Genomic DNA, 12,517 nt, shown 5'->3' with positions numbered 1-12,517 from the left:
CTAATAAGGCACCACTGGGGTTTGTGATATATGGCCAATATAGCACGGCCAAGGGCTGTGTCCATATATCACATCACCTCGGCAGTTGGTAAGTTGTCTTATATCACTGTGACGATGTGTTTCTCTCTCAGGGGCTAAGTGTGAGAGTGACATAGATGAGTGTGACTCGGCACCCTGTCAGAATGACGGTCTCTGTAAGGATGGCATGGGAGACTTCCTCTGTCAGTGTAGACCTGGCTTTGTAGGTATGGAGACGTCACAACAACTACACACTGTCCTCCACTTCATAACTGTCCACTGTCCTCCATGTCATGACTGTCCACTGTCCTCCATGTCATGACTGTCCACTGTCCTCCACGTCATGACTGTCCACTGTCCTCCATGTCATGACTGTCCTCCGTCCTCCACGTCATGACTGTCCACTGTGCTCCACGTCATGACTGTCCACTGTCCTCCACTTCATGTCTGTCCACTGTCCTCCACATCATGAAGGTCCACTGTCCTCCACGTCATGACTGTCCACTGTCCTCCACACAGACACATCTTCTTTGAGGATTTGTCAGACATTCAGTAGCCTGGGTGCTGTAATCTGTTGGTCCTCTGTCCTGTCCCAGGTTCTCTGTGCGAGGCAGAGGTGAATGAGTGTAGCTCCTTCCCCTGTCTGAACGAGGGAGTGTGTGTGGACGAGATCAACCAGTACACCTGCAGCTGTGCTGACGGCTTCACAGGTGGGATCACTCTGCCTCGCCTCCCTACCAGACTCCTTGGGCACTGCAGTTACCTGTATTCATAATTGCATGAACATTGTATGAATATACTGCAGAGGCAGCCCCTTAAACATTTAAATTAAACCTTGCATTTGTAATAATCACAATGCCGCATTTTATGCAACTCCTGCAGAAGGGAACACGTGTAAAATGATCACATGGCAAATTATTTATTTAATTTAAAACTATAATTATCATAATATGCCAAATAAAAATATTGTACTGCTAAAGGCAAAACCTACAAAACCAATTTTTGGAGCAACACCCACAAACAAATGCTTTAATTTATACAGCAAACATTCAATGCCAGTAATGGAATGCATTGAGTTCTCCAGTACTCACGCAATAAGGCGTTATGATCAGAAACATGATATTTTGCCTTGTGATCAACAATACGACAACAGCTTCAACCAGAGGGGACTGCTCCACTCAGTTTAGTGGCACCAAATTTGGCCAGACAGCTGGATTATGGAACACCCTGCCAACCAGTGTGAGAGAGTGCTGTACTTTTGTTATATGTAGCTTATAGGAAAACCAGTCATGTGAACACTAAGACATTGTGACTCTTAAGATGTTACATACTGTAGGACCAAGGGACAATGAAAACTCTGATGTAACTTTATCATTATATTGTCTATTGTTGTATATTTGGGTTATTAGATATTTGTATATCTATATCTATCTATCTCTCTCTCTCTCATATATATATATATAAATATACACTACCGTTCAAAAGTTTGGGGTCACTTAGAAATGTCCTTGTTTTTGAAAGAAAAGCACATTTGTCCATTAAAATAACATCAAATTGATCAGAAATACAGTGTAGACATTGTTAATGTTGTAAATGACTATTGTTGCTGGAAACGGCTGATTTTTAATGGAATATCTACATAGGTGTACAGAGGCCCATTATCAGCAAACATCACTCCTGTGTTCCAATGGCACGTTGTGTTAGATATACAAGTTTATCATTTTAAAAGGCTAATTGATCATTAGAAAAGTTTTTTGCATTTATGTTAGCACAGTTGAAAACTGTTGTACTGATTTAATATGCAATAAAACTGGCCTTCTTTAGACTAGCTAAGTATCTGGAGCATCAGCATTTGTGGGTTTGGTTACAGGCTCAAAATGGCCAGAAACGAAGAGCTTTCTTCTGAAACGTGTCAATCTATTCTTGTTCTGAGAAATGAAGGCTATTCCATGCGAGAAATTGCCAAGAAACTGAAGATCTCGTACAATGCTGTGTACTACTCCCTTCACAGAACAGCACAAACTGGCTCTAACCAGAATAGAAAGAGGAGTGGGAGGCCCCGGTGCGCAACTGAGCAAGAGAACAAGTACATTAGAGTGTCTAGTTTGAGAAACAGACACCTCACAAGTCCTCAACTGGCAGCTTAAATAGTACCCGCAAAACACCAGTCTCAACGTCAACAGTGAAGAGGTGACTCCGGGATGCTGGCCTTCTAGGCAGAGTTCCTCTGTCCAGTGTCTGTGTTCTTTTGCCCATCTTAATATTTTCTTTTTATTGGCCAGTCTGAGATATGTCTTTTTCTTTGCAACTCTGCCTAGAAGGCCAGCATCCTGAAGTAGCCTCTTCACTGTTGGCGTTGAGACTGGTGTTTTGCGGGTACTATTTAATGAACCTGCCAGTTGAGGACTTGTGAGGCATCTGTTTCTCAAACTAGACACTCGAATGTGTCATCCATTCACCTACTCTGCGTCTCACAAAGACACAATGCAATGGCATGTTGTGCATGGTCCCTGAGAAATAAACAAATAAATAAATCTGATCTTTTTCCTTTCTGTCTTCTAGGTTCCCATTGTGAGCTGGAGATAGATGAGTGTCTATCCAGTCCGTGTCTGAACGGGGGTGTGTGTGACGACCTGATGGGGGGGTACTCCTGCACCTGCCTCCCGGGCTACTCTGGTGACCGCTGTGAGGTCAACGTGAATGAGTGTAACAGCGCCCCCTGTCTGAATGGAGGGACATGTCAGGACGCGGTCAACAACTTCAGGTAACAAGAAGGAACAGCTGACTGCTGTCAACCAACTAAGCAGTGGTGTACTTTTATTTATTTATTTATTGTATATAATCTTTTGCATATTTATGTTTTATTTATGTGGAAAATATGTGTTGAGTTGTTTTCAAACTTGAGATTTTAGTGAAATATGGGTGGGACTTCAGTCAGTTATTCAGCATTTGTAAGGCTTAAAATAATATGATTGTGTATGAAGTGCACTGAACAGGTATATATGACAGTCTTCTCTCTCTGTATGCAGGTGTCAGTGTGTGGAGGGCTACCGTGGCAGGCTGTGCCAGGTGGATGTTGATGAGTGTCAGGCTAACCTTTGTATCAACGGGGCCACCTGTATAGACGGACCGGGCTCCTACACCTGCCGCTGCCCTCCTGGGTTCAACGGAAGCAGGTGTGAGACAGGTATAGATGCCATGGAGGAGGAGTAAAGAGGGGGATGAGTGGAGGAGGGGTAGAGAGAGGGGGATGAGTGGAGGAGGGGTAGAGAGAGGGGGATGAGTGGAGGAGGGGTAGAGAGAGGAGCATGAGTGGAGGAGGGGTAGAGAGAGGGGGATGAGTGGAGGAGGGGTAGAGAGAGGGGGATGAGTGGAGGAGGAGCAGAGAGAGGGGGATGAGTGAGAGAGGGGGATGAGTGGAGGAGGAGCAGAGAGAGGGGGATGAGTGAGCGAGGGGGATGAGTGTATAAATGTTGGTACAATTTGAAGTTATTAAAATAATAAGTACAAATAAATAAAAAGCTGGAACCAACGAGTCTGTTGCTCAACCAGGAGTGGTTTATTTTTCTTACCCAAATGATTCAACAGAAAGGATCCTTTGTTGGGAGCACAAGCAGTAGAAAAGTAAATGTGAGGTTTCACTACTCATTGGAGGAAATTGCTTTCTTAAAGTTTGATTTCACAGCCTAATGGACTGGTCTGGTTCTTTTTTCTGGATCAATATCTATTTAATATGAATCAACAACTGCTCCTTTACTTAAAAATCCATTTTCATACACACATCATTTCTGGCCCAAAACACTTTTTCTCCTTCTAACCTCAATGACCTGGAAACTGCTCTTCCTATTTACACCTAAAACTTTTTCATAATAATTGTAATATTTGTTTCACTTGTTTACTGCCTAAACATTCTCTTCCCTTCAGAGATGTCGACTTCATTCAACCTGGATTTCGAGGTGTCGGGTATCCATGGTTATGTAATGATGGACGGGGTGATGCCTGCGCTGACGGAGATCACGTGTACGTTCTGGATGAGGTCATCAGACACCACCAACTACGGCACGCCCATCTCCTACGCCGTGGAGGAAAGTGACAACGCCTTCCTGCTCACAGACTACAACGGGTCAGTACTGACACACACATACAGGGGAACCTACATGTTCATGCATGACTAGGGAGAGTGACTAGGATGGATATTTGTTTATTTCTGTATTTGGAACTAGTTGTTATTCTAGTCCACACAAAATGCTTTCTCTCTCTCTCTCTCTCTCTCTCTCTCTCATTCTCTCTCTCTCTCTCTCATTCTCTCTCTCTCATTCTCTCTCTCTCATTCTCTCATTCTCTCTCATTCTCTCATTCTCTCTGTCTCTCTCTCTCTCTCTCTCTCTCTCTCTCTCTCTCTCTCTCTCTCTCTCTCTGTCTCTCTCTCTCATTCTCTCATTCTCTCTCATTCTCTCATTCTCTCTGTCTCTCTCTCTCTCTCTCTCTCTCTCTCTCTCTCTCTCTCTCTCTCTCTCTCTCTCTCTCTCTCTCTCTCTCTCTCATTCTCTCTCTCTCTCTCATTCTCTCATTCTCTCTCATTCTCTCTCTCTCTCTCTCGCTCTCTCTCTCTCATTCTCTCTCTCTCTCTCTCTCTCTCTCTCTCTCTCTCTCTCTCTCTCTCTCTCTCTCTCTCTCTCTCTCTCTCTCTCTCTCTCTCTCTCATCCTCTCTCTCTCTCTCTCTCTCTCTCATTCTCTCATTCTCTCTCATTCTCTCATTCTCTCTCTCTCTCATTCTCTCTCTCTCACTCTCTCTCTCTCTCTCTCTCTCTCTCTCTCTCTCTCTCTCTCTCTCTCTCATTCTCTCTCTCTCTCTCTCTCTCTCTCTCTCTCTCTCTCTCTCTCTCTCTCTCTCTCTCTCTCTCTCTCTCATTCTCTCTCTCTCTCTCACCCTCTCTCTCTCTCTCTCCCCCCAGGTGGGTCCTATACATCAATGGTAAGGACAAGATCACAGACTGCCCGGCGGTCAACACGGGCCAGTGGCACCACATTGGGGTGTCATGGCGAAGCTGGGACGGGGACTGGAGGGTCTATATCAACGGAAACCCCTCAGACGGAGGGAAAGGCCTGTCAGTGGGCAGCACCATCCCAGGTGTAGTGCTATCCTGCTCATTCTACTGTATCATCTTAGTACCTCATTGAGTCCTCATTGTCTGCTGCTTAATATTATCTACGTGTGGCAAAGTGTGGCATATCAAAAAGTAGAATGATTCTATTTTGCGTGTCTTAATGAAGTAATAGCAATGAGGTTTTGACATCTTTTAGGCTGATTTCATAGAACTCAAAGACTAGTGGTTAACCTCTGAACCTTGACCCTGCCCTGCAGGTGGAGGGGCACTGGTGCTGGGCCAGGACCAGGACCAGAGGGGTGAAGGCTTTAACCCCGTGGAGTCCTTCGTGGGGTCCCTCAGCCAGCTCCACATCTGGGACAGAGTTCTGGACCCACAACAAGTAAATCACACTGACACACACACATTCAGACTGTCCTACTGCTTTATAACCTGACACACACACACATTCAGACTGTCCTACTGCTTTATAACCTGAAACACACACACATTCAGACTGTCCTACTGCTTTATAACCTGACACACACACACATTCAGACTGTCCTACTGCTTTATAACCTGAAACACACACACAGTCGACAGTCAACATCAAATCCAATCAAATTGTATTGGTCACATACACATGGTTAGCAGATGTTAATGCGAGTGTAGGGAAATGCTTGTGCTTCTAGTTCCGACAGTGCAGTAATATCTAACAAGTAATCTAACAATTCCCCAACTACCTAATACACACAAGTCTAAAGGGGTGAATGAGAATATGTGCATATAAGTATATGGATGAGCGATGGCCGAGGGGCATAGGCAAGGTGCAATAGATAGTATAAAATACAGTATATACATGTGATATAAATAATGTAAGATATGTAAACATTATTAAAGTGTCATTATTTAAAATGGCATTGTTTAAAGTGACTAGTCATCCATTTATTAAACTGTCCAGTGATTGGGTCTCAATGTAGGCAGCAGCCTCTGTGTTAGTGATGGCTGTTTAGCAGTCTGATGGCCTTGAGATAGAAGCTGTTTTTCAGTCTCTCGCTCCCAGCTTTGATGCACCTGTACTGACCTCGCCTTCTGGATGATAGCGGGGTGAACAGTGGCTCGGGAGGTTGTTGTCCTTGATGATCTTTTTGACCTCACTGTGACATCGGGTGCTGTAGGTGTCATGGAGGGCAGGTAGTTTGCCCCCGGTGATGAGTTGTGCAGACCTCATTTCCCTCTGGAGAGCCTTGCGGTTGAGGGCGGTGCAGTTGCCATATGCTCTCGATTGGGCATCTGTAAAAGTTTGTCAGGGTTTTGGATGACAAGCAAAATTTCTTCAGCCTCCTGAGGTTGAAGAGGCGCTGTTGCGTCTTCTTCACCACTCTGTCTGTGTGGGTGGACCATTTCAGTTAGCCTGTGATGTGTTGACTGAGGAACTTAAAACTTTCCACGTTTTCCACTGCTGTCAATGTGGATAGGGGGGAGCTCCCTCTGCTGTTTCCTGAAGTCCATGATCATCTCTTGTGTTTTGTTGTCATTGAGTGAGAGGTTGTTTTCCTGACACCACACTCCGAGTGCCCTCACCTCTTCCCTGTAGGCTCTCTCGTCGTTGTTGGTAATCAAGCCCACTATTGTTGTGTCGTCTGTAAACTTGATGATGGAGTTGGTGGCATGCATGACAACGCAGGCGTGGGTGAACAGGGAGTACAGGAGGGGGCTGAGCACACACCCTTGTGGGGCCCCAGTGTTGAGGGTCAGCGAAGTGGAGATGTTGTTTCCTACATTCACCACCTGGGGGTTGCCCGTCAGAAAGTCTAGGACCCAATTGCACAGGGCAGTTGAGACACAGGGCCTCCAGCTTGATGATGAGCTTGGAGGGTACTATGGTGTTGAAAGCTGAGCTGTAGTCAATGAACAGCATTCTTACATAGGTATTCCTCTTGTCCAGGTGGGATACAGTTTGCGGTGGAATATGTGACAATTACATATACGTTCAGAATTGTTTGGCAAAAACTCATAGGGGGGCTGTAAGCTACTGGTAGCTCGTGATCGACCTGTTGGAGACCCCTGAACTAGCATGTGTGGATACTTCTGTGGCAGAAACTCATAGGGGGGCTGCAAGCTACTGGTAGCTCGTGATCGACCTATTGGAGACCCCTGAACTAGCATGTGTGGATACTTCTGTGGCAAAAAATGTCCACGCCTGTGTATCTTTTATGCTGCCGGCTTTATAAAGAATTTTAAAAGTTCTGTCTAATTTACTTGTACAGTTGAAGTCGGAAGTCATTTTTCAACCACTCCACAAATTTCTTGTCAACAAACTATAGTTTTGGCAAGTCGGTTAGGAGATCTACTTTGTGCATGACACAGGCAATTATTCCAACAATTGATTACAGACAGATCATTTCACTTACAATTCACTGTATCACAATTCCAGTGGGTCAGAAGTTTACATACACTAAATTGACTGTGTCATTAAACAGCTTGGAAAATTCCAGAAAATGATGTCATAGCTTTAGAAGCTTCTGATAGGCTAATCGACATAATTTGACTCAATTGGAGGTGTACCTGTGGATGTACTTCAAGGCCTACCTTCAAACTCAGTGCCTCTTTGCTTGACATCATGGGAAAATCAAAAGAAATCAGCCAAGACCTCCACAAGTCTCGTTCATCCTTGGGAGCAACTTCCAAATGCATGAAGGTACCACGTTCATCTATACAAACAATAGTACGCAAGTATAAACAGCATAGAACCACGCAGCCATCATACCTCTCAGGAAGGAGACTTGTTCTGTCTCCTAGAGAGGAACGTACTTTGGTGCGAAAAGTGCAAATCAATCCCAGAACAACAGCAAAGGACCTTGTGACGATGCTGGAGGAAATGGTACAAAAGTATCTATATCCACAGTAAAACTAGTCCTATATCGACATAACCTGAAAGGGCGCTCAGCAAGGAAGAAGCCACTGCTCCAAAACCGTCTTAAAAAAAGCCAGACTGTGGTTTGCAACTGCACATGGGGACAAAGAGCGTACTTTTGGAGAAATGTCCTCTGGTCTGATGAAACAAAAATAGAACTGTTTGGCCGTAATGACCATCGTTATGTTTGGAGGAAAAAGGGGGAGGCTTGCAGGCCGAAAGAACACCATCCCAACCGCGAAGCATGGGGGTGGCAGCATCATGTTGTGGGGGTGCTTTGCTGCAGGAGGGTCTGGTGCACTTCACAAAATTGATGGCATCATGAGGCAGGGAAAATTGTGTGGATATATTGAAGCAACATCTCAAGACATCAGTCAGGAAGTTAAAGCTTGGTCGCAAATGGGTCTTCTAAATGGACAATGACCCCAAGAATACTTCCAAAGTAGTGGCAAAATGGCTTAAGGACAACAAAGTCAAGGTATTAGAGTGACCATCACAAAGCCCTGACGTCAATCCTACGGAAGATTTGTGAGCAGAACTGAAAAAGTGTGTGCGAGCAAGGAGGCCTACCCACCTGACTCAGTTATACCAGCTCTGTCAGGAGGAATGGGCCAAAATTCACCCAACTTATTGTGGGAAGCTTGTGGAAGGCTACCTGAAACGTTTGACCCAAGTTAAACAATTTAAAGGCAATTCTGCCAAATGCTCATTGAGTGTATTTAATCTTCTGACCCACTGGGAATGTGATGAAAGAAATTAAAGCTTAAATAAATAATTCTCTCTACTATTATTCTGACATTTCACATTCTTAAAATAAAACGGTGATCCTAACTGACCTAAAACAGGATTTTAACTAGGATTAAATTGTGAAACTTCAACTGTATGTGTGTGAACCACCAATCATTTTCTGTACCTCTGCCCCATGAAGTATTTCCATATTCCATATTTCTCCATAGATCAAGATCCTAGCCAGCACCTGCCCAGGGAAAAACATCAGAGGCAACGTCCTGGCCTGGCCTGACTTCCTCAATGGGGTGGTAGGGAGAGTGAAGACTAACCCCAACTGCATCTTCTGCGCTGGTGAGGGACAAATATAGGATCAGCTTACACTGGCCAAGTCCTAACCTTAACCATAGGCGGAGGGGGAACAAAACCGATTCTAAAACAGTGTGTAGGAAAACATTAACCCACTTCATTCTCCTATTTGTGTTTGTCAGACTGCCCCCAGCTAGAGAATGCAGTGCCTCACCTGCGTGCGTCCAGTCCAGCGGTCAGTCCCGGGTCTCAGACGCAGCTGTCCTGTGTTCCCGGCTTCTACCTGGTGGGGGAGCCGCTGCTGCAGTGTCACAACAAGGGAGAGTGGAGCCACGCCCTGCCTCGCTGTGAACGTGAGGGACCATTAGTTACGCACACATCCACGCATGAACATAGAGACACACACACACACACACACACACACAGACACACACACACACACACACACACACACACACACACACACACACACACACACACACACACACACACACACACACACACACACACACACACACACACACAAAGCAGAGGTTACATTTGAGTCATCTATGTCCATAAGCATGGCCTCAGTAATAGAGAACAACCATCAAAAAGTAACAAACACCAAAACCATTCCAACCCAAACATTTCCACCTATCTGACCTGAGTACTGTCTATCTATAGGAGTATCAGATGGGGTAATACTCTCTCCATTCATAACCAAATATTTATCATGTAACCTGTGTATATCTACCTGTATAGGAGTGAAGTGTGGTTCTCCTTGGCCCCTGGAGCATGGTCTGTTCCAGGGTGCCGACTACCATGCAGGCAGCTCTGTGGTGTACCAGTGTAACCCAGGGTTCTACCTGCTGGGGGATGCCAAGGTCCTCTGTACCAACAGTGGGAAGTGGGGAGGCAACACGCCCGCCTGCCTGGGTAAGCCTGAAACGGACACAGTGGATGAATATAAACGGTTTCATACTCACACTACTTGCATCATACAATTCATGTACATCTACCGTATTTAGAGTGTATGTCAATGAATACAATGTTTTCAATCAGCGCAGCGTATAACGACATGCGTGTGTCCATACAGATGTGGATGAGTGTGCACTGGGCTCAGACTGTGATGAACACTCCAGCTGTCAGAACACAGACGGCTCCTACACCTGCACCTGTATCCACCCCTACAGCGGAGACGGGAAGAACTGCACAGGTAACACACACATACTGTAACCTACTCTAGGCCTGGACCACATACCACCTGAGCCAAAGGTTTTACCCCGGTCAGTTCATGTGGTCAGGAAAATCACATTTCCCTAACAATTACATTCTTCCTAGTTATAGGACAAGTTTCAGAACCTCTTCACTACAGTACTGTATAGCAATGCCTCTCGTGCCTTTTGCTTCATCATCATCAAACATCTACAGTTCACCTCTGCCAAATGTTTTCATCCATTCTTATCTGTTGGCACTTCAAGGTGCAGTAGCTACAGTATCAAACCTTTTTTCTCTGTATGTATGTTATCAATCTAGAACCAGTGAAGTGTGAGAACCCGGGGGCTCCAGAGTTCGGCTATAAGGACGGTATTAACTTCCTGATGGGAAGTGAGGTCGTGTTCACCTGCGAGGAAGGCTACGAGCTGATTGGCTCATCTCACGTCCTATGCCTGGAGACAGGAAGCTGGAATGGTGTTTTCCCGTACTGCAGAGGTATGGAGGACACCAACATGGTTATATGTAATATATGCTGTAGTGATAATGATAATCATGATAGAATCATAATAATGTAATCATAATAATGATAATCATGATATGAGCATAATAATAATAATGATGTATTCATAAAATGAATAATATTATAAAATAATCATAATCATAATTATTATCATCATAATATATGGCATATCATCTCAAAAAGAATCTTGTTTCCACATATTGCTTTGTTGTCACTATCAGTAGAGATCCAGCATTGTTATGTACGATATGTAAATTTTTCCAGAAATACCCAGTTTCATGACAGTCCATTTAAATTTGAGTAATCTAGCACAACCCTCTTATCCATGAGGTACTTAGACAACTGTATAAATAACACAATTATCCTCATTATGCCCATCATGCCTTCATAGCTCTCAGATCTGCCTAACCAAAGCCTTCAGTCACAGCGGTTATAATGGAGGCTTGATGTTGGGTAACGAGCAACAAATGCTAACTGTTTGTTTTTATCCTGAACACTCATACTCTCTCTCTCTGTCTCTCTCTCTGTCTCTCTCTCTGTCTCTCTCTCTGTCTCTCTCTCTGTCTCACTCTCTCTCGCTGTCTCGCTCTCGCTCTCGCTCTCTCTCACTCTCGCTCTCGTCTCACTCTCTCTTTCTCTCTCTCTCAAAATCAACTGGCATATAAATGTCCTGACCCTGTGTGTGTGTGTGTGTGTGTGTGTGTGTGTGTGTGTGTGTGTGTGTGTGTGTGTGTGTGTGTGTGTGTGTGTGTGTGTGTGTGTATAATGGGTGATTATGTGCTGTGCAGCTGGCTCTTTGTCTGCCCTGTACTGTTGAAACAGAATCTTTCTACTGCACCGTTGGCAGGGCCGGCTGAAAGGCCTCTGGACCGGGTCGCTGGCCACTGGATCTAACCCTAACCCACACTGGTTCTGGATCTATCCCTTACCCACACTGGCTCTGGATCTATCCCTTACCCACACTGGTTCTGGATCTATTCCTAACCCACACTGGTTCTGGATCTATCCCTAACCCACACTGGTTCTGGATCTATTCATAACCCACACTGGTTCTGGATCTATCCCTAACCCACACAGGCTATGGATCTAACCCTAACCCACACTGGTTCTGGATCTATCCCTAACCCACACTGGCTCTGGATCTATTCCTAACCCACACTGGTTCTGGATCTATCCCTAACCCACACAGGCTATGGATCTAACCCTAACCCACACTGGTTCTGGATCTATTCCTAACCCACACTGGTTCTGGATCTATCCCTTACCCACACTGGTTCTGGATCTATCCCTAACCCACACTGGTTCTGGATCTATTCATAACCCACACTGGTTCTGGATCTATCCCTAACCCACACAGGCTATGGATCTAACCCTAACCCACACTGGTTCTGGATCTATCCCTTACCCACACTGGTTCTGGATCTATCCCTAACCCACACTGGTTCTGGATCTATTCATAACCCACACTGGTTCTGGATCTATCCCTAACCCACACAGGCTATGGATCTAACCCTAACCCACACTGGTTCTGGATCTAACCCTAACCCACACTGGCTCTCGATCTATTCCTAACCCACACTGGTTCTGGATCTATTCCTAACCCACACTGGTTCTGGATCTATCCCTAACCCACACTGGTTCTGGATCTATCCCTAACCCACACAGGCTATGGATCTAACCCTAACCCACACTGGTTCTGGATCTATCCCTAACCCACACTGGCTCTGGATCTATTCCTA

The 12,517-nt window shown here is 45.1% G+C and overlaps 1 protein-coding gene across 2 annotated transcripts in view; it reads left to right on the top strand.

Annotated features, from left to right (window-relative positions):
- Positions 1-12,517, top strand: part of LOC109906225 (sushi, von Willebrand factor type A, EGF and pentraxin domain-containing protein 1) — a 155,671-nt gene that overhangs the window by 102,687 nt on the left and 40,467 nt on the right. For both annotated transcript variants that reach the window (XM_031791921.1, XM_031791920.1), the window contains exons 22-33: positions 132-245; positions 615-728; positions 2,581-2,782; positions 3,048-3,205; positions 3,943-4,141; positions 4,975-5,150; positions 5,385-5,509; positions 8,980-9,103; positions 9,241-9,411; positions 9,803-9,976; positions 10,137-10,256; positions 10,577-10,753. In XM_031791921.1, the coding sequence (XP_031647781.1) occupies positions 132-245; positions 615-728; positions 2,581-2,782; positions 3,048-3,205; positions 3,943-4,141; positions 4,975-5,150; positions 5,385-5,509; positions 8,980-9,103; positions 9,241-9,411; positions 9,803-9,976; positions 10,137-10,256; positions 10,577-10,753 (1,854 nt within the window). The remainder of the gene's footprint in view (positions 1-131; positions 246-614; positions 729-2,580; positions 2,783-3,047; positions 3,206-3,942; positions 4,142-4,974; positions 5,151-5,384; positions 5,510-8,979; positions 9,104-9,240; positions 9,412-9,802; positions 9,977-10,136; positions 10,257-10,576; positions 10,754-12,517) is intronic.

Source organism: Oncorhynchus kisutch, linkage group LG16 (genome assembly GCF_002021735.2).
Source record: "Oncorhynchus kisutch isolate 150728-3 linkage group LG16, Okis_V2, whole genome shotgun sequence".
In the NCBI taxonomy this organism is placed as follows: Eukaryota; Metazoa; Chordata; class Actinopteri; order Salmoniformes; family Salmonidae; genus Oncorhynchus; species Oncorhynchus kisutch.
This window is presented reverse-complemented; position numbering and strand designations above follow the sequence as displayed.